Raw genomic sequence first — 25,798 nt, 5'->3', positions numbered from 1 at the left:
GCTTGCAGCCCAGGCCTGGGCATTCGCAACAGTCTGGGTGACTGTGAAGAAGGTGGAGGAGCTCACACCGGTCAATTGGACGATGTTCGTGAAGAAGATTTTGCTGGAGTGCTGTGAGTTCGGTGAGATCCTTCATGCACGCCCGGACTCTCAGCCGCACCGCACTCTGCCCTCGAAGCGGCTGCGGGGGGACGAGACTGTCACACACCTCCTTCTGGAATGTGTCTACGCAGAAGAGGTCTAGAGAGGAATGCAGTGGTGTTTGTTGAGGTTTGCCCCAAGCAGCACCGTGACGTGGGACTCCATGCTCTACGGCCTGTTCCCGGTGACGCACACCGAGACAAACATCAACTGTGCCTGGAGGATCCTCAACTCGGTGAAGGATGCTCTCTGGGCTGTCTGAAACCTGTCGATCTTCCAGCTGAAGGAGTTGACCCCAACTGAGTGTTGCAGACTGGCCATTCACACTACATGTTGAGGGACGCACTGAAGCTTGGGGCAGCTGCCGCCAAGGCGCAGTGGGGAAAGACCACCGTGTAACATCTGCCTGCCTAAAGAAGAACAGGGGACCCGCGCAGCCATTTGGGCTCTGCGGACGCCTCAGGTAAAAATATAATCGTATAGACCTGTAAATAGGAATGATTACTCTGTTTTCGGTATGCAAACAAATGGAATGTTTACATATGTATGGCATGTCCAGTTGTATAGATCATTAAAGTATTTAATGAATAAAGTATATTTTTGAAATAAAAAAAAGACGTGTACTGCTGTGGGTTCACCGCAGCAGATGTGTACTGACTGCAGGATTTCCCTGGGGCAGGCTACTTTGATGTGACCTTCAGAAGTGTGAAGCAGTGCGAACAGCTCCTGAAGGTCTTCAAAGAGAAGGAAGGGGAGCCGCTGTTCTCCATCTTCTCGGCGACCCCATTGTATGTGCTTCCAGTAAGGTTCACCCAGACAGCAGGGAAACGGAGTCTGGTGGCACCCAGAAAGAAGAACAGACTGGAGTGGAGGAGGCGGCAGCCAGCGGAGAGACACAGCAGCTGATCCTAGCTCTAGCTGGGCAGATTGAAGCAATGGAGGAGGAGGTAATCGAGCAGGCAGAGGAGTGGATACCTGTTAAAAACAGGAAGAGAAAATCCTGCCAGGCCCCCAAAGCTTACCAGCAAAGGGGGGAAAAAGACAGCTGCACGATGGAGGGACGGCCAGCTCTTCGGATGGGGAAGATGGGCGCAAAGAAGGTCATCACCACCAGAAGAAGAGACAGAGCGCCGTAGGTAAAGAGGAGGGCATTTCCTCCCAACCAGGAAACAACGGACTCCCCGAAGTCCACCCTCCACCCAGTGAGAACCAGAGGGTACCCACTGCCCCACAACTACAGGTAACTGAAAGCTGTGATCCTCTGACAGTCCCATTGTCAGACACAGAACTGTACGGTGCAGACCCTTGCCTTGGCTCAATGACACCAGAGCGGGTAAATGACCCCAGTGAGGAGCTGGATAGCTACCTCAGCCCAGCGAAGGTCCAGCAGTTTGTGCTTACCTTGGGGATGTAGACAGCTACCCCAGAGACAGGACAGTCAAATGGACAATGGTAATGCCATAAACTGGGGGTGAAAGAAGTTTCCTTTGCTTTCATATAAGAGGGCACCCACTCAGTGGGTGGGTTCCGCTGAAGCCACAGCTAAATACTAAGAGACTGGATGGTTAATAAAGGGAACTGTTAAATAGGATAACTGTAAATTTGATTAATTCAATCTGTTCTTTGTAATATTAAGACATGCAATGTATATGAACGACATGGCAAATTGTACAAGTACCAAAGATTTATTTCTTTGAATAAAGTATATTTTGAAATTTAAATAAAGCTGACGTGTACTGCCTCCGTATCACCTGTCCTTCGTGGAGAAGTTTATGAAGAAAAACACCTTTGACCACAAGTCCATCAGGAAGTGGTCAGCATGTAGTGTCCTTGAGACCCTTCGGGAAAAGGAGAGGGCGGATCCTATCGAGCGATTCTCTGAGCAGACTGTCAAAGCCATTTGGCAAAATGCCTCATCGCCAGAACTTTCCAACAAGCACCAAGACATGGCTTGGCTGGTGGTGAGAAGGGCTCTGCCTGTGAGATCCTTTATGCACGCCCGGACTCTCAGCTGCACTGCACGCTGCCCTCGAAGCGGCTGCGGAGGGGGGGGGGGCAGAGGAGACTGTCACACACCTCCTTCTGGAATGTGCCAACGCAGAAGAAGTCTGGAGAGGAATGCAATGGTGTTTGTTGAGGTTCGTCCCAAGCAGCGCCATGACGTGGGACTCCGTGCTGTACGGCCTCTTCCCCGGGCTGCACACCGAGACGAACATCAACTGTGCCTGGAAGATCATCAACTCGGTGAAGGACGCTCTCTGGGTGGTCTGAAACCTGTTGATCTTCCAGCTGAAGGAGTTAACCCCAACTGAGTGTTGCAGACTGGCACATTCCAAGGTCCAGGACTATGTGTTGAGGGATGCGCTGAAGCTTGGGGCAGCTGCCGCCAAGGCGCGGTGGGGAAAGACCACTGTGTAACATCTGCCTGCCTAAAGAAGAACAGGGGGCCCGCGCAGTCATTTGGGCTCTGCTGACGCCTCAGCTGAGAATGTAATCGTACAGACCTGTAAATAGGAATGATTACTCTGTTTTCGATATGCAAACAAATGGTATGTTTAACATATGTATGGCATGTCCAACTGTACAGACCATTAAAGTATTTTATGAATAAAGTATATTTTTGAAATTAAAAAAAGCTGACGCGTACTGCCTGCAGGATTTCCCTGCGGCAGGCTATTTCGACGTGACCTTCAGGAGAGTGAAGAATTGCGAGCAGCTCCTGAAGGTCTTCAAGAAGAAGGAAGGGGAACCTCTGTTCTCCGTCTTGTCGGTGGTCCCGTTGTGTGTGCTTCCTGCGTAAAGGAGTCGGGCTGTAACAATCCAGATGTACAACCCACACGTCCCAGCAGCAGATGTCCTGACCTTCTTGAGAAGATACGTCCAGGTCGAGGGAGAGAGTACTGAGGTGGTCGATCCTTTCGGGATCTGGACCAGCAAAAGACAGGTCAGGGTAACCCTGAGGGTCGATGCCAGTGGGAACATCCTCCACCCACCCTCCAGCTTTGCCATCGGAGGAAGCACAGGTTACCTGACATACGCAGGGCAGCCGAAAGTGTGCCGAACCTGTGGGAGGTCAGGCCATATGGCGGCGGATTGTAAGGTGACTGTCTGCCGAAACTGCAAGCAGGAAGGCAACCCGACCAAGGAATGTAAGGAGGCCAAGAACTGTAATCTGTGTGGAGAGGCAGGCCACATGTACAAGGCCTGCCCAAGACGAGGGGCCGCCACCTACACACAGATGGCCAGAGGTGGCAACACGAGCCGTGGACTGCCTAAGACCAGCAAGGTACCACAAAACAGCACGGGAACGGTGTCTGGAGGCACCCAGAGGGAAGGGCAGGCTGTAGCGGAGCAGGCGGCAGACAGCGGGGAGATGCAGCAGCCGATCCAAGCTCCTTCAAGACAGACGGAGGAAATGGAAGAGGAGAGATCAAAGGAGGCAGAGGATTGGATTACTGTCAAAAGCAGGAAGAGGAAACCTCCCAAAGCCACCCAGCGAAGGGGGAAGCGGCACCTACACGACAAGGATACAGGCAGCTCTTCCGACGGTGAGGACAGGCGCAAGGAGGGTCGTCACCAGAGGAAGAGACAGAGCGCCGTGGGGTAAAAGGAGGGCACCACCGCCCAAGCAGGAAAAGACGATCCCTCTGAGGGGATGGGTAAAGGCCTCCCCCGACCCGGTGAGAACCAAGGGGTACCCACAGGCCCACAGCTCCAGGTAACTGTCAGATAGAGAACTGGACAGTGCAGACCCTGGGCCCGACCCAAAGACACCAGAGGGGGGAAATGGCTCCAGCTTGGAGCCGGATAGCTACCTCAGCGGAGCGCAGCATAGATACACCTGGTCACGGGCAGATGGATCTATCTGCTCAAGGATAGATTACCTTTTGTGTCCCGAACGCTCTCGGTCAGATCCACCGACGTCAAGTCGGTGTTCTTCTCTGACCACTGCCTCCTGCTGGCCGACTGTCACCTACAGGACGAGCAGCGGGCTGGTAAGGGAACGTGGAAGCTGAACACAAAGCTGTTGATCTAAGCTTCAATGATGGAAAAAGTTGAATAACCTTAAATATTGGTGAAGCTTAGTAAATGTTCATGGAATGCCCTGCCAGTAGCAGTAGTGGACTCTCCGTCTTTATGGGTATTTAAGCGGGCATTGGATAGGTATATGGAGGATAGTGGGTTAGTGTAGGTTAGGTGGGCTTTGATCGGCGCAACATCGAGGGCCGAAGGGCCTGTACTGCGCTGTATTCTTCTATGTTCTAAATGCATTTGTTAATCGAGTCTCTGCTTACCACAGACCACCTCTCACTCTGCTCAACATCCGCAAAATCATCACTCACCCTCATACACTTAATAATTCCCATATAGTACAGAAGAATGCTCACTCTCCCACATTTGATGGTGTGTCAAATCCTGAAGCTGTTCACAATCCTATAAATTGTGCTTTCCACATTTGCCAATATGCTGATCTCCCGAACGTGACAGTTTGACTTTTTTCTGGTGGAAAGATGATTATAGGTGAATTTTTTGCATTGGCTGATGATTGGTTATGTTCCTAATCTGGAAGATCATTGTCAGAACGTTGATGTCCTGGCAGAACACTCATTTTCATGACTTGTTTTATTTTTAGTTGATTAATGTTGTTGTTAAATCTTTATTTTTGTAAAGGTTGTTGTTATATTAAAGCTTAGCAGAAAAAGTTTCTGCCATTCTAAATGCTATTTTCAATGTAAAGTTCAATTTTCCTTGACCAACATGGAGATGAATGAAAATAGTCCTTTCCCAAAATGCCTGATGGATCACTAAAATATATGTAGTTAGCAATTTTTTCAAAAACAGTTTCAATCAATAACATGTAATGATTTTTTCACTGTATCAAAGATGACTGCCATGATGTTGTTCATGGTGGACTTTCTTCTGCGTTTGAGTTATTTTTGTGCTTGCTTGGTTTGGATTTATCTCCAAGGATGCTTTGGACATTTAATACTTTCTCTGCCTTTAAAAAAAAACATTTCCCCTGTTACAGGTTGTAAAAGGCTTTTGTTCAGATATTCAATTGTTTTTGGTGGTTTCTCTGTAAGAATATTCTGTTCAGAATGTTCTTGTTGTTCTTCATAACAGTTGCTCAGCTCTGTGGGTTTTCTGGCTACTTGCTGGTCTTAAAGCTACACCAGTTTTCGTTTTGGGAAAAAAAAACTAATGTTTTGAATTATTTTTCACTCCGAACAATCTTAAATCTGTTTCTTAATCTTTACGGATGCTATGATTTTCTTGGCTGTGGAACCTGTCATTACTAACATCTTTTGTTGTATGGGTTTAAGTACACATCCATGAATTTGGGTTCATGACAGAGTAGTTGAGGAGCAGGCAAGGTCAAGGACATTTTGAGGATTAGGCTTTTATCTAAAACTGTCAATTAAATATTAAGATTAGTTACCACAGTATTCAAAAATATACCAGATTCTAATCTTACTGCTTTACTACTGAAAGACTATTTAATAAATGCTACCACCAAATGCTAGTCAGTTGATTCCACATGCTGATCTGCATGGATTTCTAACATTTATCTAGCTAGATTTTAGGCTTTTGTGCAACTCTCCATGTGTTTCTCAAATGCAAACAGGCAAAAACAAAGACACCAAGAGCTTTTCTTCAGTTTAATACATATGAATTTGTTCATACAGGTACCTGCACTTGTCTAATGAATAGTTCTTCAGGTCACCAGCAAAGTTATGATGTATCCCTACATTTACACTACAACTCATGCAGGGCACTGCAGGTATTAAAATCAAAACAGTACATACCTTTACAAAGCAGGAACTGTTAATAAAGCGTGCAATTCTGGTCTCCTTCCTATCGGAAAGATGTTGCGAAACTTGAAAGGGTTCAGAAAAGATTTACAAGGATGTTGCCAGGGTTGGAGGATTTGAGCTACATGGAGAGGCTGAACAGGTTGGGGCTGTTTTCCCTGCAGCGTCAGAGGCTGAGGGGTGACCTTATAGAGGTTTACAAAATTATGAAATAGGTGAAATCTTTTCCCTGGGGTCAGGGAGTCCAGAACTAGAGGGCATAGGTTTAGGGTGAGAGGGGAAAGATATAAAAGAGACCTAAGGGGCAACTTTTTCATGCAGAGGGTGGTACGTGTATGGAATGAGCTGCCAGAGGAAGTGGTGGAGGCTGGTACAATTGCAACATTTAAAAGACATTTGGATGGGTATACGAATAGGAAGGGTTTGGAGCGATATGGGCTGGGTACTGGCAGGTGGGACTAGATTGGGTTGGGATATCTGGTCGGCATGGATGGGTTGGACCGAAGAGTCTGTTTCCATGCCGTACATCTCTATGACTCTAAATGTATTTATAGTACAGAACCAGGCACAAGTGATATTAAATCATTTGCTGTCTTTCTACTGATAAAGGTTTGTTGCTTTGGGAAATTTCCCACTTGAGCTATCCATCTTGACAGCAAAAATCCAGCTTGAAGAACGTTCAAGATAAGGAAGAATATCAAAGGGAACTCCATTGCTTTTTTTTCAAATGATATTATGATGAAGTCATATCCATTGAAAGATCAGACCATTTAACACCTCATCTAAACAAGGTACCACTTCCTCAATGCTACACTAGACTTTGAGCATAGATTTTGAGAGATTATTACCACTTATCCACAGCTAATACCAAAACATATACTTTTTTTTTCCAAAGGTGGCTGAAGCAATGAGGGTTCATGACATATTGTGGTCAGGGAAATTTGATCTAGGTGTATGCCTGCAAAGGGTTTAACTTTGAAGTCAAATTATTCTATTTTAATCAAGTGATGGTGGCAAGTACACATTTTCTGTTTCTTTCCTGACTCATTTGTAGTCCTTTCCTCTATTGATGATTTTGCAGAATACTTTAAGCTCTAAAGAAATAGACAGCTGGTCAAGATGGAGTCTTAATTTGTAATGCCAGTTGAGCTCACATTAAGTGTAAGTTATCATTCTACTTAATTTATCATACCAATCTGACAATGTCAATGCAGCTTGGCAGTACAGTTTCTATTTCACTCTGTGAAATTGTTCACCTCACCTGTTCCTACACAGCCTTTGCAAAGGCCGTTAGCATTATTCATATACTGCTATCATAAAAAAGCATATGTTTATGGGCAAATAAACATATGCCCATTTATTTTAATTCATTCTGTTAACTGTCAGCTACAGACTCTTTCAAGATTCCCTTCCCTTTAAGTGAGTTCTCTGCATAAAGTTAGATCTTTGCAGGAAACTTTGTCAACAAATGGACATTGTAGAGTAGCATAAGGTCAAAACTGGATGATTTTGAGGAGTATTACAGTTCCTGTACTAGTTTCTCAGATACCAGAGATAATCTACTCAAAAGAATGTACTATAAATTTTCTACATACCACAATTATATAGTTTGTTAATCTTGGCAACATCTTTGGTGGAAAGCCCTCGAATTTGACCAATTTCAACATTGGGATCAGGTATTGGTAGGATAGTAGGAAGCCCATTTCTGGAAAAAACAGTTCTGGAATAAAGAATAATAAAGGTATTTATATAGCATCATTTATGTCATTATTTTGATCTTCAATTGATGAATTTTAAATTGTTGGTGACCTTGTGGCCAAAACAATTGCAAGTAGAGTTTTTTTTTTAATGTGGGAATGTGATGTCTTTCGCTTTGTCCTCAAGAAAGATAAATCAGAGTATAAGAAACCAGGGACTGTAATGGAGCAAACAAATTTGGGAACGAAATACATGAGAACCACTCAAAGACAACAGACAGGGACAAAAAATAATTAGAAAGACTTAAGAAATGTTGGTATTTATCTTAAGGAAATGGAGATTATTTTAGTTTTTTCCAACCTGATAATTCTGAAGTTCATATCTGTAATAACACTAATTTTTGCACATCACTCAGAAAGAATATAGGAAGGAGGGTACTCAAGATGGAAATCAAGAGCATGAATAAAAGACATGAAATAGTTTTGGCAAGTAGGATTAAGGAGAATCCAAAGCAGTTCTACTAATAAATTAAAGGGAGAGAATAAGGCCCCGTAAAGATCAACAAGGCTGTCTCTGTGTGGAACCGCAGGTTGTTGTGGAGTATAAGGTCGTAAGACACAGAATTTATAGCAAAGGTTTACAGTGTGATGTAACTGAAATTATATACTGAAATACCTGGATTGTTTGTTAAGTCTTTCATCTTTTAGAATTACCATTTGGTTTCAGTTCTTTCATATGTAAATTACAAAACGTTTTCAAAAAGTTATATTCTCAAGTGACCTTTACCAATTGGTGTTATGTCGGCCCAGTTAATGCATTTAAGGTGTGAGACAGGCTGTGCCACAATGGTCAGACTGATACTAATCTAAAAAAATGGATTTGCAGAATTTTACATGGATTCATGCAGTTTTTTGAACAAAGTAAAATGTAATTCTGCAAGTACAATTTCACCCCACAAACCTGTGTGTGTGTGTGGGGGGGCTGTTATGAGTGTCTGTGAGACAGTATGCATTTGCGTGTGAGTGTAAAGGGTATAAGTCTGTGAGAGGGTGCGTGTGTGAGTGCATGTGTGAACGTATGAGGGTCTGCATGAGTGCATGGGTCTGTAGGAGAGTGTGTGTGTCTGTCTCTGTGTGTGTGTGTGTTTATAGTGCAACAGGGTGACCCAGTTGAGGCCATCCCTATGGGTACTGAATTGGCTATCAGTCTTTGCTCGGCCACTTTTCATTGTTGCCTGTCCCGGTCACCCGAAGGTCCAAGGTCAAATATGCTGGACCACTGAAGTATTCTCCAACTCCTGTCTGTTGGTTGTGCGGTGTCCATTCATCTGTTGCTGTAGCCTCTGCTTGGTCTCGCCAATGTACCATGCCTCAGGGCATCCTTGTCTGCAGCGTATGAGATAGACAACGTTGGCTGAGTCACATAAGTATCTGCCACGTACATGATGGGAGGTGTCCCCACATGTAATGGTGATATCTGTATCGACATTCTGACATGTCTTGCAGCATCTACCATGACAAGGTCATATGGTGTTGTCCTGAAAGCCGGGCATTTTGCTACAAACAATGATCTGTTTGAGGTTTAGTGGTTGTTTAAAGGTGAGAAGTGGAGGTGTGGGGAAGGTCTTGGTGAGGTGCTCATCGTTATTGGTAATGTGTTGCAGGCTGCGAAGAACATGGCATAATCTTTCGGCTCCTAGGAAGTACTGGACAACGAAGGGCACCTTATCAGTTGTAGCTCGTGTCTGTCTCCTGAAGAGGTCATTACAGTTTCTCACTGTGGCACGTTGGAACTGGCGGTCGATGAGTTGAGCATCGTACCCTGTTCTTATGAAGGCATCCTTGAGTACTTCCAGGTGCCCATCACGTTCCTCCTCATCTGAACAGATCCTGTGTATGCGTAGGGCTTGTCCATAGGGGATGACTGTTTTAATATGTTTCAGGTGGAAATTGGAAAAGTGTAGCATCATGAGGTTATCCGTGAGTTTGCAGTAGAGTGAGATATTGAGGTGCCCATTCTTGATGGAGATGCAAGTGTCCAAGAATGAGACAGATAGTAGAGAATAATCCATGATTAGTTTGGTGGTGGGATGAAACTCATTGATATCACTGTGTAGTTGTTTCAGTGACTCCTTGCCATGGGTCCAGAGGAAGAAAATATCATCAATGTACCTGGTATATAGTGTTGGTTGGAGGTCCTGCATAGAGAAGAAGTTTTGTTCAAACCTCATTTGGGCATTGCTAGCTGACCATCATGTATTGCACATCCCTAGTTGCCCTTGAGAAAGTGGTGATGAGATGCCTTCTTGAACTGCTGCAGTCCACCTGTTGTAGTTAGACCCACAATACCATTAGGGAGGTAATTCAGGAGGCAAATAATTCCTGGGCCCCTTGCTGAGATATTAGTATCATTAATAGCCATGAAAGAGGTGCTGGAAGACTGGAGGGTGGCTAATGTGGTGCGATTATTTAAGAAATGTGGTAAAGAAGAGCCAAGGAATTATAAGTTGGTGAGCTTGATGTCAATGGGTTAGTTGTTAGAGTGGATTCTGAGGGAAATGACCAACATATATTTGGAAAGGCAAGGCCTGATTAGAGATAGGAGAAAGTGAGGACTGCAGATGCTGGGGATCAGAGCTTAAAAATGTGTTGCTGGAAAAGTGCAGCAGGTCAGGCAGCATCAAAGGAGAAGGAGAATCGACATTTCAGGCATAAGCCCTTCTTCAGGTGATTAGAGATAGTCAACATGGCTTTGTCTGTGGGAAATCGTATCTCACTAGATTGACTAAGTTTTTTGAGAGAGAGAGAGGCAGGTAGAGAGAGAGAGAGATCGAGAGACAGGCAGGCAGGTAGTGAGAGAGAGGATGCAGGTAGGTAGAGAGAAACAGATGCAGGCAGGCAGGTAGAGAAAAAAAAAGGTTTCATCAAGGGTGGGTCGTGTCTTACAAATCTCACTGAGTTTTTTGAGAAGGTGACCAGGCATATAGATGAGGGTAAGACTGTATGAAGTGGTATACATGGACTTTAGTAAAGCCTTTGATAAGGTTCCACATGGTAGGCTGCTGGAGAAAATGCAGAGACATGGGATTGAGGGTGTTTTAGAAGTTTGGATTAGAAACTGGCTTTCTGAAAGAAGGCAACAAGTGGTGGCTGATGGAAAATATTCAGCCTGAAGTCCGGTTGCTAGTGGTGTGCCACAAGGATCTGTTTTGGGACCACTGCTGTTTGCCATTTTTATAAATGACTTAGACGCAGGCATAGTAAATTAGCAGATGACACTAAAGTCGGTGGAGTAGTGGACAGTTTGGAAGAATGTTACAGGTTGCAGGGTGACTTGGATAAACTGCAGAATTGGGCTTAGAGGTGGTAAATGTAGTTCAATGCAGCTAAATGTGATTTACTTTGGGAAGAATAACAGGAAGGCAGAATACTGCGTCAATGGAAAGATTCTTGGTAGTGTGGATGTGCAGAGGATCTTGGAGTCCATGTACATAGATCCCTGAAAGTTGCCACCCAGGTTGATAGTGCTGTTAAGAAGGCAATACGGTGTGTTAGGTTTTATTGGTAGAGGGATTGAGTTCCAGAGCCACAATATCATGCTGCAACTATACAAATTGCTAGTGTGTCTGCATTTGCAATATTGTGTACAGTTCTGGGCGCCATATTTTGGGAAGGATGTGGAAACATTGGAAAAGGTGCAGAGGAGATTTACCAGGATGTTGCCTGGTCTGGAGGGAAGGTCTTATGAGGAAAGGTTGAGAGACTTGGGTCTGTTCTCATTGGAAAAAAGAAGGCTAAGAGGGAATTTGATAGAGACATACAAGTGATCAGAGGGTTAGGCTAAGAGGGGATTTGATAGAGACATACAAGTGATCAGAGGGTTAGATAGGGTAGACAAAGTCTTCTTCCTAGGATGATGACGTCAGCTTGTACGAGGGGGCATAACTACAAATTGAGAGGTGATAGATTTAAGACAAATGCCAGAGGTAGGTTCTTTACTCAGAGAGTGGTAAGGGCATGGAATGCTCTATCTGCCAATATGGTTAACTCAGCTACATTAGGGAGATCTAAACAATCCTTGGATAAGCACATGGATGATGATGATGGGATAGTGTAGGGGGATAAGCTGAGAATAGTTCACAGGTTGGCGCAACATTGAGGGCTGAAGGACCTGTTCTGCGTTATGCTGTTCTATGTTCTAAGAAGTGACAAAGAAGATTGATGAAGGCAGAATGGTATCCTTATCTATATGGACTTCAGCAAGACGTTCAACAAAGTTCTGCATGGTAGACTGGTTAGCAAGGCTATATCATATAGAATTCAGGGAGAGCTAGCCATTCAGATACAAAATTGGCTCGAAAGTAGGAGACAGAGGGTAGTGATGGAGAGTTGTTTTTCGGACTGGAGACCTGTAACCAGCGGCATGCTACAAAGATCAGTGCTGGGTCCACTGCTTTTTGTAATTTATTTAACTGATTTGGAAGATTACATAGGAAGAATGATTAGTAAGTTTGCAGATGACACCAAAAATGGTAGCATAGTGAATAGTGAAGAAAGTTATCTCTCAGAATAATGGGATTTTGATCAGATGGGCCAAAGAATGGCTGATAGAGTTTAATCGAAATAATGTAAGGTGTTGGATTTTTGCAAGGCAAATCAGAGCAGGACTTATACACTGAATGTTGCTGAACAAATACTCCTTGGGGTGCAGGTTCATAATTTCTTGAAAATGGATCACAGGTAGACAAGGTATTGAAGAAGGCATTTAGTACACTTATCGTTATTGGTCAGTGTGTTGAGTATAGGAGATAGGACATCATGTCATGACTGTACAGACATTGGTTAGACCACTTTTGGAATACTGTGTTCAATTCTGGTCTCCCTACTACATGAAAGATATCATTAAACTTGAAAGGGTGCTGAGAAGATTTACAAGGATGTTGCCAGGGTTAGAGGGTTTGATTTACAGAGAGTCGCTGAATAGGCTGGGGCTATTTTCTTTGGAGGGTTGGAAACTGAGGGGCGACCTCATAGAAGTTTGTAAAATCATGAAGGGCATAGATTGAGTGAACTGCCAAGGTTTTTTATCCCCCAGGGTAGAGGAAAACTAAAGGGCATTGTTTTAAGGTGAGAGAAAAACAATAGAAAAAGGGACCTAAGAAGCAACTTTTTCATGCAGAGGTTGATGCATATTTGGAATGAGCTGCCGCAGGAAGTGGTGGAGATTGGTACAATTATAGCATTTAAAGACATCTGGATGGGTACATGAATAGGAATGGTTTAGAGGGATATGGTCCAAATGCTGGCAAATGGGACTAGATGAATTCAAGATTTCTGATTGGCATGGACAAACTCGACTGAAGCATCTGTTTCCATACTGTACAACTTTATGGCTCTATGAAAGATACAGCATCATTCATCAGGATGACATGAGGTTTACAAGGACAGACTAATAGGCAATAATGAAGTATGACTTGACCATAATATTTGAAATGCTAAAAGGATTGGATGAGACAAAAATCAAGAAAATATTTTAGTAGTGGATGAATCCCAAAATTAAATCAGGTGGCACAATCTTAAAATTAGAGTTAGACCTTTCCACAACAACTTGCAATTAAGCATAAATTTTAATGTGGCTACAATATCTCAAAGTGTTTCACAGTAGTGTTATCAATCAAATTTTCATAAGAAGGACTTGGGAGATGACCAAAAGTTTAGTAAATCAGATAGGTTTGAAAGCATGTACTAAAGGAGGAAAAACAGATAGATTTACTGAAAGAATTAGGAAGGAAAATCCAGAGTTGTGGCTCAGGCAGATGAAGATCCTGCCATGAGTGGTGGATAAATAAAATCAGGAATCTGCAAAGGCCAAAATTAGAGAAGTACAGAGATCCGTGTCTCAATATTTTCACAGTGTAACACAGTGTTACAGTGAATCATTATTGCTGTATCTTCAATTGCATATGGCATGTTGGCTCAGTGGTTAGCACTGCAGCCTCACAGTAATAGAGACCCAGCTTCAATTCCAGCCTTGGGTGGCTGTGTGGAGTTCGCATGTTCTCCTTTTGTGAGTTCCCTCCAGGTGCTCTGCCTTCCTCCCACAGTCTAACAATGTGCAGGCTAGGTGAATTGCCCATGGTCTTCAGGGATGTGTAGGTTAATTGCATTAGTCATGGGAAAATATAGGGGAATGGGTCTGGGTAGGTTACTCTTGGAGGGTTCGTGTGGGCCCAATGGCCTGTTTCCACACTGTAGGGATTCTATAATTCTGTAAAAATCTGACAAAACAAACAAATTCAACACGAAAAGTTTTGTTGGACTTATGGGGTGATACTTTCTAAATTAGTAAGGGATCCTCCAGCTAATTTTGTCCTTTGTACTTTTGTTTCCACGTGCTCTTTCATCAACTTGGTATTCACTTACGGTTCCACTCAGATATATTTGGTACTATTGCTTCCAGAGCTGTCTGAATGACACCTGGGGATAAACTGCTCGCCTGTCCAATTGCTTTCAGTAAGTCTCATTGACTCTACTCAGTGAAGGTGCTGTTTCTTTCTCGTCAACCATGGCACCTGCTGCCTCTTGTTTGGAGTTTTCTATAGGGCTGATTTTGCCGGGCTCTGCTGCAAGGACTTTGGTGGTGGTGGTGGTGGTGGTGGTGTGGGGGGAGGGGGGGGGGGGGGGGGGGGAGGTGGGCGGAGGTGGGAGGTGTTCTCCTGTGTCCATAGGATTGTAGGCTTGGAAGTGGTCATGAGAAAGTGGATGATTAGGCCTTTGAAGGATTTGAAAATATGAAAGTGTGTTTTAAAATTGAGGCACTGTTAGAAAAGCAATCAACTTAGGTTAGTTTGTATGGAGGTGAATAGTGATCGTGAGTTAATTATGATCAACAAAACTTTCAAAGTTAAAGTTTACGAAGATTACAGACTGAGGAGTAGCAGAGACATGGATGAGGAGATTCAGGAGCAGAGAGGTTGATGTAAACCAGGAGATGGATGATATTACAGAGATGGATGTAGTTGGTTTTACTGATGAAGAGGACATATATTTAGAAGTTCAGCTCTGGTCAAACAAGTTGCCAAACTTGAGGACACTTTGATTCCATCTTAAATAGTGACCAGGAAGGGAAATGGAGTTAGGAACCAAAGGAAAAAAACTTCTGTGCTTGCTATCACAGATATCATTATGAACCATTATGGATTCCAGTCCGTTATCTTTGGTGGTAAGTAGCACATCCTTTAGTATTCTGGTTGTAATCCTGACCCTTTCCTCTTGAGCCCATCTTATGTACAGCCTTTGTTAAAGCAAGCATTTTAATTATAGTTTGGCTACTTGGTGAGGATGACTATCTGTTATAGGTATAGATGTAAGATATCAAAGTAGAGTTGTTGAGGCACCGGACCTTCCTACAGCATGTCACAAGAAGCACAGCCACAAGCGCAGGAATTATAGGAAGTGAAGGAAGATGCCAACTACTATGGTTCCCAGCTGCCAGAGCTTTCAGTTCATCCTAATCAATCCTACTTACTATTCCTAGTGTACTCAGAATCCTACAACCATTGTCATCACCATCTTTCCTGTAACCATCTAATTTCCTTCCTTCAGATTTAACATTCTTTGTTGTTATTTCAAGCAAGACTTACAAATCTAGTGCAAAAATCCAAACAATTAATTTAATCATTTTTGAATAGTGAACAGAAATAATGTTGAATCTCTCTTCTGCAGCCCTTAAACCCTGTCTTTTAATCACCTTTCCATAATTTACCCTAATGGCTAGAGCTTGGAAATTACAAATCCACTGAACTTCTATTGAGGCTTTTTAAGGTGACCATTATGAACAATTTCAAACAGCTGTGGCTCTTTATGTCCTGCTTCCAGACAACTGTACCGTGTGTGGATCAGGATTGTCTGCCCAAGCTGGCTGTGTGATACCAATTTTACTAAAGCTGTTTATATTTCTTTGAAACTCCAACACTACTATGAATGAACAGATACCATAGCAGCGACTTCAACACAAGTAATGCCATAATGCAGGCAATTTACGCAAGGAAGTTGAGATTTGTAATTCTTTATAAATCTGGGGACTCCTGCAATATTGAACAGCCAGAGTCATCATAATAATTGTGATTTTGACATGCTTCATAACGAGGACAATGCTGGAAGACATCATGTACATTTTGTGGTCACAGGATACAAAAAAAGCTCGCAAAGCACAAACATCATATTCAGTGCTTCCAATCAAACATGTTAGACTATAATCTGGTGCTGTGTGATTTTTATCATAATATTCAGACATCGTTCTCCTCCATTCTTTTGTTTACATATGATTGCAGCATTACTTGCATTACCATTTCTGTAACCTTGATTCCACTCTTTTTGATCCTTCCACTTTGTTACCTTAAAAGTCACGTGTCGGATTCAGAGAATTTGGATCAGTAAGCTTTGTAAGGTCAGAAAGGAGATATCACATCCAGATTGAGACATAGCCCGATTGAGTATGTAGTTGGGGAATTTGAGGAATTGTGGGAAATCCATGCAGAAGGTAAGAGGTGCTTTTTGCTTCCCTTCTTTTGGCTCATAGTTTGTGAAGTTTTTTTTAAACAGGATAAATTGAAGGCCAGGATCAGGGCTCAGCACAAAAGAATGACATCACAGGTAAACTGTAATTTGACTATCTATTAAATGGTACTTTCAGATTGAAGATAAAGAGGGGCAATATTAATAGGCTACTGAAAGTTTTGAAAATCAAATTACCTTATTAAAATAGAAAATCTGGAACAGGTGATGTGTTGTGAATGCTTGATGTGGGAGCTGGTGGATGCCACTGCTGTCATAGTGATTACATTTGTAGCAAGTGTTAGTTGCTTGAGGAACTCTGGCTTAGAGTTAATGGGCTGGAGCCTGAGCTTTGAACACTGCATTATATCAGTGAGGAGAGTTACCCGGATGCTGTGTTTCAGGAGGTAGTCACACCCCTTAGATTAACAACCTCTATTTTGGTAAGTGGCTAGGGATAGGACGGCACCACTAGTGAGGCAGGTAGAGGGATGCAAGAGCTAGTACTGAAAGAACATCAACCCTTGAATTTGTCTAACAGGTTTGAGATTTGTGCTACTGCACGGATGAGATTGGTGACTGTAGGGAGGATGTGCAAACTCATCACAGAACCATGGTACAGGGAGCTATTAAAGATGGGGGAGGAAATATACTTGTAAATAGACATTGTTTTCTTTGACCAGGATTGGAAGTCCCAAAGCTGTGGTGCCTTCCTGGTGTCCAGGTTCAGGATATTTCATCTGGAATGCAGAGGAATGTGGACTGGAAGGAGAAAGATCCAGTTGTCATGGTTCATGTAGATACCAATGTAGGTAGAAAGAGGACAAACATTCTGCGGAGGGAATATGAGAAACCAGGGTTAAGTTAAGAACCAGAACTTATAAACTAAGCCACAAGCAAATTCACACATGGGCAACAAGGATAAAGAGGTAAATGTGTGGCTCAAAGACTGTTGTGGTAGAAATGGGTTCAAATCCATGGGTCAATGGCATCAGTGCTTGGAAAAGAGGGAGCTGTTCCAGTGGAATCGCTCCACCTAACAATGGTGGGACCAGAGTCCTGACAAATCACATATCTAGGCATTTGGTTAGGGCTATAAACTCAACATTTCAGCTGCATGGAAAATGATGGAAACAGTTATGGGAGAGGGAACTCAGTATAAGATAGTATTAAGACAAAGAGTTTGGAAAAGGTCAGGAATCTAGCTTCAGGTACAGCAGATAAAGGGATATCTATGAAAACAGTGATGGTCAATGCAGGGCTGAAGGTATTGTACCTACAATAATGTAGCATGCGAAATAAGGTAAATGAACTTGTCATGCAGACTGAAATTGGCAGGTACAATGTTGTTGGCATTAAAGAGATATGGCTCCAAGGGGATCAGGTTGGGAACTAAATATCCAAGGATTCACATCCTATCAAAAAAACAGGGAAATGGGCAGAGAGGTGTAGGATTGCGTTACTAGTAAGAAATGAAATTAAATTGAAAGCAAGAGTTTCAATTTCAAGAGTTAGAGGGTGTAAAATCTGTATGGTAAAGTTGGGGAACCACAAAGAAAAAAATGATGGGAATTGTATTAAGCCTCCTAACAGTAGTCAGGATAGGGAGAAGAAATTAAATCAGAAGATAGAAAAGGCAAATAAGAAAAGCAATATTACAAAAATCATGGGAAACTTCAATATGCAGCTGGACTGGGAAAATCAAGTAGTAGCAGATCTCAAGAAAAGGAATTCATGGAAAGTCTATGAGATTTTCTTTGGAGCAACTTGATGATTATTGATCCTACGAGGAAACAGGCAGTTCTGGACTTGGTGATGTATCATGGGAAGACTTGATTAAAGAGCTTAAGGTGAAGGAACCCTTAGGGGCAGTGATGATAATATGATAGAATTCACCCTGCCATATAAGAGGGACAAGTTAGAAGCAGATACAACAGTATTAACAATAGTGTAAAAGTAACTACAAAGATATGGGGGAGGTGCTGGCCAGAGTCGATTGAAAGGGAAGACAGTTGAGCAGCAATGGCAGGAGTTTCTGGAAGTAATTCAGATGGCATAGCACAAATTCATCTCAAGGCAGAAGAAACATACTAAGAGGATGAGGCAACCAGGACTTATAAGGGAAGTCAGGGACAACATACAAGGTGGTGAAGATCACTGGGAAGTCAGAAGATTAGGAAGTCTTTAAAGACCAACAGATAACTGAAAAAGCAATAAATTGGGGAGCAGGTAACATTTGAGAATAAGCTAGCTAGTAATATAAAAGAAGAGCGCAAAGGCTTTTTTATATATAAAAGGTAAGAGAGAGGCAAGAGTGGATATTGAACCATTGGAAAATGAGGCTGGAGAAGTAGTAATGGTCAACATAGAAAAGATGGAGGAAACATGTTTTTATTACACAATTAAATATGTTTTCAATTACACAATCAGAGTTCAATGTCTCAAGAAAACCAATATTGCAGGAGGGACTTCTACCCTCCAATGCTTGTCTCTTAAACAATTTCAAATCATGTTGCCACTGACCTTTTAAACGCATAGACTGATGTTACTTTTTTTTGGATAAATGGCAGTTTTGTCATGATCTTTGGAGGACTATTTACTCCAATGTCTAGACAGTTGGTTACTGTTATCTTAACAAACTCACCACATTAATTACCTAACAATGGCACCCATTTGCCTAGTTCTAGCCCCTACTCAGCATTTGCCATTGCCAAAAAAACTTTCCAGTTACTAGATATCTGCCGTGAGGCTAGAATCTCTGGTGCCTGCATCATCTTTAAAAGGACACTGTACACAGTGAGAGAATCGGGTTGAGAACTGGCACTGCCCTTTGGAAAACAGCAACAATGTCAAGGCACAGCTGTCACATTTCTTACGGGCACAAATCCAATGTGGCTGACATTCGCGTCCACATACAACCCTATTCTCTCACCTTTGTAGCTGTTTACTTACCAGGCCACATAGAATGTAGCTAAGGAAGGTAAACTGTCTAGCCACCCTTTCTATGTCACTGCTACTCTGTCTTCAATGCCCACTGTAGGTCTACATCTGGTCATTATCCAGTAAAGAATATCACATACAGGAAACCAATTGGACAATTCTAAATATGAGCTTCTATTTACAGTCAGCAACAGCGAACAAAAACAGAACAATAGAGGCTACAGTTCAATCCTACAATGCAAACCAAATGCTGGCATGATGACCAACAACTATTTTACATTTCATGATGATCTCTGGCACCCAGCTGTAACCTACTGGAACCTGGTGTCAACCAGATCCTTCTAGTTCATTGTATCCAATGCAGCTGAACTCTGACAGAAGAAGAGCTTCCTATTCCCCAGTGTTCTCATTGTCCTAGTTTCACAAAAATACCAGGTATGTGGGAGAGCTCCAGGACGTAGGATAATGTCATCTACAGGGTCGTGGGCATGTATCGATAAAAAGTGGTAACATTCCCACTTGCAGAGTGTTGTGATATGGTCCTCACAGTACCACATGAACAGTAAAGGCTGGATCTGGGAGAAGAAAGCTGTGTTTCTGAATACTACTATCCAATCTGCAGCACTGACCTTGTCAACAGGCAATGAAATGAACCAGTGTGATCTTGAGGAGATGGCACTGATCAGTGTCCTCATGCATTTGTGGGCGGACGACTGAGAGATCCAACACAGGTTACCAGGTACTCCCTGGAAGAAGCCAGTAACATAGAAGTTGAAGTTCAAAGGGGCTGTCTCCTTCACAGCCACATGCACAGGATTGCTTCCCACCTTGCAGCCCCCAGGTCTTGCTTGAGCAGCCAGCATAGGTCCATCACATTATCCCAGGACATATGCAGCCTATGTTGACACTGTGCCTCACTCATCCCCAGAGAATGGAAGCTAGGTGAAAATCTCTGGTCCTCCTGCAGATCCTATGCAACCTGAAGGGCCCTGCCTCAGCTAATGGTTTGTCTGTCGCAGATGCTGTTACCATGGGGCCTCATGAATCAGCCTTCATCTTCTTAAAAAGGTGCCACTGTAACCAACATCTTACCAAAGTCTGCATACATGATGTTCTGTGGAAATTACCTAAGTTGGGAACATAAGGAACACAATCAGTTTCCCCTCTAAGTTGTGTGGCCACTGGGAAGCTCTGCACACATCGATTGGTGTGCCAATGAATGGCTTCAGCTTCTGGATTTTGGTGTCACATATGGACCTTGGAAGTCACTGGAAACAGCAAAAAAAAACAGGAAAACGTTGAGCAAAACATTTTTTAACTCTGACAACAGTCAGTGATGGGATGCACTGCAGGCGAGGGCTGCACAAACTCCTCCATACAATGAGAGAAACATGCTGGACCCTGATAACAAGGATCATTTCTCCATTGTGAATTCAGTTTCAGCCTCAGCATGTGCACCAACTTGGTGAAGGGGCTGTGGCAAATAAACTGACATGACAAGTAATGAAGCACCCCTTGCATTTGCAAGCACCAACAGCACTGCACAATCACATTGACCAGCATGCTTATTCTATATGTATTGTAAATGGAAATTATTACAAATTAAATCTAGCTGCAGTTTGGAAATGCATGCATCGTACATTTGCCACTTCAGTGAGTGATTATCAAGTTGAAGTGGATCCTGCACTTTTAACCACCAAACTGTCATTTACGTTGCCAACCTGTGCATTGACCCAGCCATTTTCCAGTTACAGTCAGCATTTATAGAATAGCAAATGATGGGAACTCATGCAGTGCACAATCACCAGATACTCCCCCAAAACCTCCCATGATACATTTTACTTTGCATTGCTCAACAGCCCATTTCTATCCATCCTACTCATGTGGATATCCATCACATTGAACTTTGCCTCCAATTGTTCTCCCTTCCCTCTGAGCCCCAATGTTACACCTTATTGATGCCTACAGAGGCTATGCTGGTGGTTCCAATAAACCCCCTCCCTCCCCCATAGCCTACCATGTCCTTGGATGTTGTCACACATACTGCCATCACACCTTGAGATTCCCGCCATCACTGTCTTTGCTCCACCTTGATACAGGCTTCTTCTTTTTCCACAGCATTGATGTGCAACTCCTTAAGGCACTGAGTCTCCCATTGCCTTTACAGCTCCCTCACTTTGCACCCACCCTTCTCAATGATCAATGCATAGACCTCCAGAACTGTACTTTCCTCATATCTGTGAGTGACTTCAACAAGTAGTCCCTTGTCTTGACTGTGACTGACCAGACTCCTGACCACTGTCTCTACAGCTCCCCAACTGATGATATGTTATTCCCCTAACTGCTTGTAGTGGCCCTTCAGGTCAGACTGCTATCAGACTTACTGGATAATTGTGACCCGAGCCTCAGACTATGCCTGTGACTGATGGTGCCAGGATCTCCCTTACTGACAGCCACTCAACCCTAAACTGGACTGAGGACAAGATTCCACCATTTCTCTGTTTGATTATTTGAACAAAATAGCATGCTTGATTGGCATTACATCAGGAAAACATACACTTCATCCAGCACTGATGCTCAGGAACAGCAATGTACACTGCAAAAATTCACCAAGCCTCCTTACAGAGCATCTTCCAAACACACAACACGCTCCATCTAGAAGGGAAAGAGCAATAGATATATGGAACACTATTTCCTGCAAGTTGCCCTCCAAAGCACTCACCATCCTGACTGGAAATATATCATTGTTCCATTCAGGACCAAGGTAGCAATCTGTCTGTGGAACCAGAAGACATAATTGAGGTTTTAATAAGTACTTTACACCTGTATTCACTGTAGAGGAGGGCATTGCAGGTATAGGAATTGATGAGGGAGATTGTGACATATTTGAATGAATTAACAGTGAATGAGAGAGAAGGTATTAGCAGTTATAGCAGACTTGAAATGGATAAATAATCAGGCCCAGATGAAGAAACTGGAGCCAGGGTAGGGGTGCCAGTAGTGCAGAAGACAGTTAAAGTGGTGCCACTATTCAAGAGGGATGATAGAGAAAAGCCAGGAAAATACAGGGCAGTGAGACTAACATCGAGAGAAGGGAAATTATTGGAAAACCTTCTATGAGAGAGAATTCATTAAAGCTTGAAGACATAAGAATTAATCTAGAATAGTCAGTATTTTTGTGTAAAGAGGAGGTTATGTCTAACAAATGTGACGACTTTCTTGAGGAAGTCACTAGGTGTACAGCTGCAGTCGACATGGATTTCAATAATATTTTTGACAAGGTCTTACATGGCAGACTGGTTAAGAAGCTAAAACCCCATGGGATCCAGGGGAAATTTGGCAAATTGGAGCCAAAATTGGTTTAGTGGCAGGAAGCAGAGAGTGATGGTCAAAAGTTGTTCTTGAGAGTGGAAGCCTTTGAAAAACAGCGTTCCACAGGTTCACTGTGGGGTGCCTTGATGTTTGTTGTGTATGTTACTAATTAAGACTTGAATGTAAGAGGTTGATTTGTAATTTCTTGGATGAAACAGAAATGATGGTCTGGTAAATAGTGAGAAGGAAAATCCATAGACATCAGTGCAATACTGATGGGCTGATCATATGGGCTGAACAATGGCAAATGGAATGTAATCATGAAGCATGTGAGGTGATGCATTTTGCAAAGATTAACAAATCTAGGCAATATATTGAACAGCAGGATCCTTAAAAGTACAGAATGTCAGTGGGACCTTGATGCACATGTATAGATCCTTGAAGGCAGCACGGCAAGCTATAGGTGATTAACGGGAATATCGGTGAAATAACTGCAAAAATGCCAGTATTCTATCACCAAGTCACCTTTTATTTACTTATGCTTAGTACGTTGGCTGTAGCTAGCTAACTCGCCAGCTCAGAATCTGTCCCTGAACTGAGGAGATTCTAAATTTCCTAGTTATATTGGTCAGTAGGGGCTTTTCTGATTGGGATTGTTAATTTGGGCCAATCAAGGATTGTGTAGTCAACAAGATCCAGCTGGTTCCATTCCTGAAGAAGGGCTCATGCCCGAAACGTTGATTCTCCTGCTCCTTGGATGCTGCCTGACCTGTGCGCTTTTCCAGCAACACATTTTCAGCACCAGCTGGTTCCAATCACTACATCCCTCCCCATCCAAATCTGGGGATGTAGGCCTGGTCTTCCTCTTATAGCTTTTCTTGCAATGTTTTTGTGCCAGGTCTGGTTCTTCTGACTCAGACTCTGACATGGGTGACATGTAGTCCGTCCCTTGCGTCTGGAGAGTCTTGGGAGAGTTTCTTCTTCTTCCTCCGGCATTGAGGATGCATCCATCTCAGAATGTGAGGATTCCTCGACACTAAACAGAGACACACACGAGAATTCCTAGAAGCATGGCATGGAACTCTCTCAACAAACACATTGACTTGGATCCCATTTACCACCCCCTAAGAGAAAGAACAGGAAATGACACCACCAACCCAAGGAAACCTAAACGCATAAATAAAAAGTGGGCCATACCACCAGTGCTTCACCAGAGGCTCACTGATGATGTTACCTAATATGGTGACGAAACGTCTGAAAACAAACCTTCCAGCTCAGCGAGCAAACTTACATCCAGAAATAGATGGAGGGGGAAGAACCTGGAGTTTCTGACAGGCCTTCTGGCAGTTTTGAGGACCAGGTCTGTTTTTTCTCTTTCCCCGTTTAAGAGGTAACAACTTTCAGGTGATCCAAGTGTTTGTTTAGGACCGTATACCCACCCGAGCTTTGTAATTCACAGGACCTGACTTTGCATTCACCCTGCCTCGTACCCATTTTCATAGTTCCAGCACCAAACTTTGTCCCTTGAATTAAATTGTCTCTCTCATTTAGAGGAGGCATGTGGCCAGCATTGGTGATCCTGCTGCCATTTCACCCACTGCTCCCCAGGTCTGGGAATATGGGATTTAATCTGGTTAGGAATGGTCTCCCTATCAGTAACTCTGCTGGAGCTATCTCTGTTGTTGCATGTAGAGTATAATCAAACTAGAGCCAGGACAATTTGGTATCAAATGACAATATAAGCTGCTTCTTTAGGCCTGCCTTCAACACTTGGACAACTCTTTCCACTAGACCATTGGATGATGGATGGTATGGTCTTGCCCTTACGTGTTGAATGCCATTTGACTTTGGTAAATGATCTCCCAATGTCTGTGACCAAAAACGGAGACCATTTTTCATGAATAATGCTCACAGCTTCTCAATTGTCATCCCTAGTTTGCTGAACAAACTTTATGCAATCACTTTGAATGACCAGGAACATATAACCCATGAAAGGTCCTACAAAATCAAGTCCAGGGTTTACCTAGCCATTCCCAGGAATTTGGGGGGAGCTGCTGGCAGCAAATTTTGTCTTTGTTGGCACTCTGGGCCCTGTCCCACCAATGCACTTATGTCGACATCCAACCCTAGCCATCAGGGTTGCATCTTCATCTTGGAAACTCCTGGATGACTCTGGTGGAGTTCAGCCAGTATTTGGCGGCAACCTTTATTCAGGACAATTACCTTTGCTCTACATAGTAATATGCTGTCTTCTATGATGCTGTAGTCTCACCACGTCTAGAAAGGTTTCAATCCGGGTTGCAATGGCCCTACTGTTTCCATTACCACCAGCTGTTTTAGTTTTCCTAGGGCAGGATCTTTATAAGTCTATGTCAGATATTGTCAGCAGTGACTAGAAGGATGTCCAGGAAGTTTAACGAACTCTTCAAGAGGAGGTACTACCAATGGAGTAACTGCCAGAGGGAGGCAGTTCAATGCATCCATATTAGGCACTTGGCTTCCTGGATGATGTTCTAACTTGTACAGGCTAAGAATAAGGGTCCAGTGGTGAATTCTCCCAGAAGCTATGCGAAGCATCACCTTGTCTTCCTTCAGTAGCCTTTGCAGGGGTTTGTGATCTGTTACTATGACAAATTCCTGTCTGTAAAGTTACTGCCGGAACTTCCTCACCCCAAAAAATGACTGCCAAACCTTTCTTCTCTATCTGGGCATACTTAGCATCAGCCAAAGTCCAGAAGCATATGCTATCAGGCATTCCTCTTCATTGGGCCACCAGTGAGTCAATACTGTGCGATACCATATGGGGAGGCACCTCACATCAGCACTACCTCTCACTTTGAGTCATAAGTGACGATAGCTGTTTTGTCACTTGCTTAAAAATGACATCTTGGTTACGTGACCATTTCCAGGACCGACCTTTTTTCAATAACAGGTGTAAGGGTGCCAAGATAGAAGCCAGGTTACATTTGAATTTTCCATAGTAATTCGCCAACCCAAGAAAAGACCTAAGCTCCGGTACAGACATGGGAGCCAGGGTTCTTTTGATCGCCCTCACTTTATCTTCCAACAGGTGTAACCTGATTTTGTTGACTCTGTAACCCAAGCAGGTCACTCCTGCTCCTCGGATGCTGCCTGGCCTGCTGTGTTTTTCCAGCACCACATTTTTCAACTCTGGTACTCCAGCATCCGCAGTCCTCACTTTCTTCCAGGTCACTTGGGGTGCCTGGAACACATATTTTTCCCTTCTAAGGTGTACACCTGCCTGGGAAAAACATTTATGCACAAGGTCTAGGTTCTCCAAATGCTCTTTATTGGTCTTCCCTGTTATTAGTATGTTAT

The 25,798-nt window shown here is 43.3% G+C and overlaps 1 protein-coding gene across 1 annotated transcript in view; it reads right to left on the bottom strand.

Annotated features, from left to right (window-relative positions):
• Positions 1–7,541: 7,541 nt before the first annotated feature.
• LOC140493870 (low choriolytic enzyme-like) overlaps positions 7,542–25,798 on the bottom strand; it is a 113,205-nt gene continuing 94,948 nt past the window's right edge. Inside the window, exon 11 of the mRNA XM_072592863.1 lies at positions 7,542–7,674. Within this exon, the coding sequence (XP_072448964.1) occupies positions 7,542–7,674 (133 nt within the window). The remainder of the gene's footprint in view (positions 7,675–25,798) is intronic.

Source organism: Chiloscyllium punctatum, chromosome 22 (assembly GCF_047496795.1).
Source record: "Chiloscyllium punctatum isolate Juve2018m chromosome 22, sChiPun1.3, whole genome shotgun sequence".
NCBI lineage: Eukaryota > Metazoa > Chordata > Chondrichthyes > Orectolobiformes > Hemiscylliidae > Chiloscyllium > Chiloscyllium punctatum.
This window is presented reverse-complemented; position numbering and strand designations above follow the sequence as displayed.